At 44.1% G+C, this 6,000-nt stretch overlaps 1 protein-coding gene across 1 annotated transcript in view; it reads left to right on the forward strand.

Moving 5' to 3' along the window:
• Nucleotides 1–4,778, forward strand: part of PRSS38 (protease, serine 38) — a 41,962-nt gene extending 37,184 nt beyond the window's left edge. Inside the window, exons 4-5 of the mRNA XM_005682159.2 lie at nucleotides 3,913–4,052; nucleotides 4,524–4,778. Coding sequence (XP_005682216.2) covers nucleotides 3,913–4,052; nucleotides 4,524–4,778 — 395 coding nt within the window. The remainder of the gene's footprint in view (nucleotides 1–3,912; nucleotides 4,053–4,523) is intronic.

The raw sequence follows: 6,000 nt of genomic DNA on the forward strand, positions 1-6,000 counted from the left end.
CCTCCTATCTCCCTCCCCATCTCACCCTTTTTGGTGTTAGTTCTAGAAGCTCTTATAGGTCATCATAGAACCGTTCAACTTCTTTGGCATTAGTGGCTGGGGCATAGACTTCGATTACTGTGATATTGAATGGGTTGCCTTGGAGACAAACAGAGATCATTCTGTCGTTTTTGAGACTGCACCCAAGAACTGCATTTTGGGCTCTTTTATTGATTATGAGGGCTACTCCATTTCTTCTAAGGGATTCTTACCCACAGTAATAGATATAATGGTCATCTGAATTAAATTTACTCATTCCAGTCCATTTTTTAAAATATAAATTTATTTACTTTAATTGGAGGTTAATTACTTTATAATATTGTATTGGTTTTGCCATACATCAACATGAATCCACCACAGATATTCCAGTCCATTTTAGTTCACTGATTCCTAAAAATGTCTGTGTTCACTCTTGCCATCTCCTGTTTTACCACTTCCAATTTACCTTGATTCATGGACCTAACATTCCAGGTTCCTATGCAGTATTGTTCTTTACAGCATCAGACTTTACTTCCGTCACCAGTCATATCCACAACTAGGCACTGTTCTCACTTTGACTCTGCCTCTTCATTCTTTCTGGAGCTCTTTGTCCACTCTTCTCCAGTAGCATGTTGGGCACCTTATCGACCTGGGGAGTTCATTTTCAGTGTCATATCTTTTTGCCTTTTCATCACATAAATACCAAAGTTTATTTGTCTATCCTTCTGTTGACTGACATTTGTGTTGCTTCAGTTTTGGGGTACTGTGAATAAAACTCTTAAGAACATTCTTTTACAGCTGTCTCTATGCACGTGTGCTCTCATTGCTCTTGGGTGCATACATGACAGTGAAATTACTTATTCCTGTAGTTTTGAGAAACTGCAAAGGATTTTCCACAGTGTGTGTACAATTTTACACTGTCTTCAGCAGTGAATAAGACCTACAGGTCTGTTGGACTACAAGTCTTTATTTTACCTTCATTTTTACAGACAATTTCCCTAGATATAGAATTCTAGGTAGACAGTTTTCTAGTTTAATTTTGTTTTGCAATAGTCTGATTCATTGTCTTCTGACTTGCATAGTTTTTAATGGAACACTTGTAACACTTATCCTCGATCCTCTGTGTTAAATGTTTCCCACCCTCACTGCCTTAGGATTTTCCGTGGCTTCATTTCGCAGCCATTTGACTATGATCTTTCCTCCTTCCTTCCTTTTCTTTTGCTGCACTACGTGGCCAGTGGGATCCTAGTTTCCCAGCCAAGGATTGAACCCATGCCCCCTGCAGTGGAAGTGTGGAGTCTCAGCCACTGGGCCCTCAGGGAATTCCACTGACTATGATGTTTGCTTGTTTTATTCTGGTGTGGAGCGCTCTGAAATTCTTGAGCCTGTGATTATTATAGTCTTCAATCTTGGAAAATTCTTGTCCTTCATATCTCCACGTATTTCTTATGCTCTACACTTTCTTCTTCTGGGACTAATCCCACAAATGTTACACTGCTATTTTCCTGCATCTCTTAAGGTTCTGCTTTATTCTCCACTCTTTTTCTTTTGTATTTCAGCATGGATAATAGCTACTGACCTATCTTCAATTTGCTGATTCTTTCCTCATTTGTGTCCAGTCTGCTGAAACACCTGTTGAAGAAATTTTAAAATTTTTGATAGTGTGTATTTCTGGCATTCCCAATTGACTGTTTTTTAATAGTTTCCATATCTCTACTTTAAAATTCTTCATTTTTTCATGCTTGATTACTTCTTAATTTCTTTAATGTATTAATCATAGCTACTGTAAAGTTCCTTTCAGATACTTTCAATTATCTCTGGGTCTGATTCTGTTCAATGTTACATCTCGACAGTGGGTCCAGTGTTTTATTTCCATACCTCTGTGTGTGTGTGTGTGTGTGTGTGTGTGTGTGTGTGTGTGTGTCTTTTCATTTTTGGTTGAATGCCAGATATTAAAAAAGAACACTTAAGATAAAAGTCTCTGTACCCCAAAACAGGCATTCCTCTTCTGCTGCTAAACCGTTAGGATGGGGAAGGTCTGATTCAGGCTAGTGAGAACTGGAACTGGGTTGTGGCTTCTGCTGTTGGTCTTGGCATCTGAGATTTTCCCGGGATGTGGGGCTGTTCTACTCTTCCTCCAGAATAGTGCACCCGTACGAGGCCCTGAGGACAGGAGTATGTGGTGCCTCCCGCCACACACTACCGGTAGAAGGCTTCTGCTCCATATGTGAGAGGTAAGCAAAATGTGTTCTTTCAGGTCCCCAGTGGTAGGTGGTAATCTTCTGAACACCTACACTGAGATGTTCTCTCTGTGGTCCCTTGCTCTGCCCCAAGTATATTGCATGAGCTGCTAGTGAAGGCCTAGGAGAAAGACCTACCAGTGAGTGCAGTCCTCCTCTTGTCTGATTTCTCATCATTCTGAGCTGGCACCCTGGCCCACAACTGAATAGCTCATGGAAATTATAGCTAGCTGACTTCTCGCTTCCACTTTGTGTTATGCCTCTTCCTTTGTACTGTGCTAATCATTTTCAGAGCTCATCATTCTGGATCTCTGTCCACCTGGTTCCATGTGGGCCTTGGCATCTGTGCAAACGTGACAGGGATATTTTCTCCTACCTCTACACTGTCTTCATTCAATGTCTCAGATGCTCCACAAGGCTCTTCACTCTTAGCTGGTTACAACTCAGCCTTCTAGACCTGTGTGAGCTCTGGGAACTATGAAATCTCATCTGGCTACTCTGCCCTTCCTGTGGAATTGTATACTGTGTACCCACGGCTCAGGGTCCAACGGCAGACTGCAGGCACTAAGGCCTCCTGTGCTCCCTCAGGGGTCCTTCGCTCTGGAGTACCCTGATTCTGGCATCCACCTTTGCAGATTCCAGCTGCCTGTGCTTCTCTTCATGGCACAGCCTGGAATGTGCCCCAAGGAGGAAGATGAGGCCCTTACAGACCTCACCTCATCTGTTCTCTTTTCTCAGGGGCCACAGCCATGCCCTCCTCATGTTGAATGGGAAATAATTGCCTTCTAGGTAAATATGTTTACTGCTAGCTTATGGTAGAGGCAAGTTCACTCCCAGTTACCCCAGTGTGAGCACAGTGAAAGGCCTCAGATAGATTTTTAGCTGGCTTAGTAGTTAAAAGTATTTTCCAACTGCATTTTACTACATTGCTTCTCCAGCATCACCAACCTTGAGTTTTTTTATTCCTTCTATTAACCATCTAATTCTTCCATGGCGCCTCTCCTGATCCTGCCTTGCCAATGCACTCAGTAGAAACCACAAACACTGCTGACATTCTGCTTCCCATCATCTTCCTTTGAGGTACACATTTGTTTACTCTAAAACTAATTCCCCTCTGCCACAGACTACACTATCCCTAAATACACCCCCCCCACCACCACCAGTACCCACTCAGACCTGTCTTTAACCTGTGAGAATAACCTCTTTCTAGGAAGAAGAGGATCACTTTGGTATTGGTCAAGCAAATACAGGTTTCCTAGGACCAATTACCATATCCATTGGCATAGACAAGGACACATGGAATAACAACCCACAAAACTTTTGGAGGCTACTTTCTTGCACACAATCTATCATCCACTCACTCTCAGCTGATGGAGCTGATGGAGCTGTTTGCACTTGAGCTGTGACAATGGGAATATAATGGGATGAACCGAGTCTTGGCTCTTACATCTCTCTTAGGAAGTGTCATGTGGCACATATTTAAATTTTACTGACAAAAGCCTGGGCCTCCATTGCTGAGAAGGGAGCCATATGGAGGATGGGAGCAAGAGAAGGAGCCCTGGTGTGAGCCACTAAGCCTTGAGGGAGCTCCAGTGTGTGCTCTGGGGAAAAGGAGTGAGAAGACCGTTCACTGGGCCTGCAATGCTTTTGACAGGAGAAACTTCAAACAAGCTGCAGGAGGTACGGCTGCCTCTGGTCCCATGGCAACTGTGCCGACTGCTCTACGGACAAACGGACATTCTGCCAGACATGCTGTGTGCTGGAAACGTCAGGGACATGAAGACTGCATGTGAGGTGTGACCCACTGTGGGACTGGAGGCTAAACCCAGGGATTTCAGATGTTGTATATGCTTTAAGCCAGGAGCACTTCTACTGGGTGGCTCAGTGGTCCCCGACAGCCTTGTTCCTATGGGGCTCAGAAGCACATCTCCATATAGCCATGGGCTGAGTGGGAGACCACAAGGTGGCTTATGTGCAGATGCAACGCAGGCCTCAGGCAGGCCCTGTGAACCCCGGTGCTGGCCAGAGCAGCCCAGGGCTCCACATTTTCCCAGGGGCCATGCTGACTGTCATCCCACAGCACCTACCCTCTACTTGCAGGACAGTGTAGTGAACACTGCTTGCCGGCAGCAGGGCCTTCCCATTGACAAGGTGGGGCTGCATGAGTGGCGGGACCCTGGGTCCATCCCATAGTGTTGGCATTGGGCCACCCTTATGCAGGAGGCCCCAAACTCCCAGTTCACAAGAAATTCCTCTTTTTTCCAGGGTGATTCTGGGGGCCCACTTGTCTGTGAATTCGACCGCACCTGGGTGCAAATTGGAATAGTGAGCTGGGGGCAGGGTTGCGCATACCCTATGTATCCGACAGTTTTTACCCGAGTTTCCTTTTTCTCAAAATGGATTCATCATCACATAGAAAACACACCTTTACCTCTTCAGCCACTCCCTGCCCTCTCCTCTACTCTGGGGGCCATCATCAATGTCCTTATGACCTCATTGGCTGTCCTGTCAGTGCTCTAAGGACCAAAACCGTCACCCAGCTTCCTCACGGCTGCATGCCTCCATCCCTGCCCAGCTCCAGCCCCTCAAGCCCTCACCCACCTGAGCAAACTGCGGGCCATCAGCCAAGCTCACATGCAAGGTCTGGGAGGAGACTGATGAGGGCCACACCTAGGAAGGCAGAGGCTGGTCTCATCACAGAAGGGTGGCGGTTCATGGGAGGGCAAAGTACGTTTGTTGAGTGCTCCAGGCACCTGAGATTTGAGAAGATATTAAATATTTACAAAGCAAGTGTCCCAGAAATCCTACATTTATCTTTCTACACAGAGTACAGCCTCCCTTTCACATGCAGAGTATGTTCATCACCCTGCCTTGTCAGAATGATGGGCAGAAGGGTGAGAGGATAAACCAAACTACAGCATGTCTAGAAAGGACAACCATGTAAGCACTGGTGTCTGGATACAGAATCCAGGGTGTGACCAAAGCTGGGGCAGAGGAAAATCCATCATCTTAAAAACAGACCTATCAATATCAGAGTATTAAATGCTTAAACATCTAATTTGGAAAATAGAAAACATGAGCTAAGAGTAGGTACACAAAGGAAGCTTAAAAAGGTAAAAGCAGAAATCAAAAGCCAAACAACAGAAAACACTAAAACTAACATTTCAGAAATACCAATTTTAACAGAAAATCAAAAAGTAGGAAAGGACATCATGAATTTAATCAAGATATGATGTGAGACTAAAAATACACAAAACAAGAAATGACGAGGATATATCCACTGAACATAAAACATTTAAGAAATCCTAAGAGATATTATACAACTTTATGTAAATAAAGTCAAGTGAAAAGTATCACTTTTTAGGAAATAACTAATTTACTGATCCCAGCAGAGACAGAAGGCTAGAGATCAAATTCCAAAGAAGAAATGGGGAAATTTAAGACAAAAAAACCTCTGTCCTACTGAAGGTCCTTAGCTGAGATGGCCTCCTTGGGAATCACATCAGGCCTTTAACCACAGGACTGTCCCAGTGCTGTCCATTCTGCTCCAGACACAGACAAAGGAGAGTGTTGTAAAGACAAAAACTAACCACACACAGAAAACTCAGACAATCCAACCTATCAATTACCAAAAGTCCTGAGGAAATATTAACAGAATTCAACATTATTTTTTAAGTAATGGATTATAATCATGTAGGAATTATTCCAGTAATGCAAAGATAATTATTAGAAAACCCACAGA

Source organism: Capra hircus, chromosome 7 (genome assembly GCF_001704415.2).
Source record: "Capra hircus breed San Clemente chromosome 7, ASM170441v1, whole genome shotgun sequence".
Taxonomy (NCBI): domain Eukaryota; kingdom Metazoa; phylum Chordata; class Mammalia; order Artiodactyla; family Bovidae; genus Capra; species Capra hircus.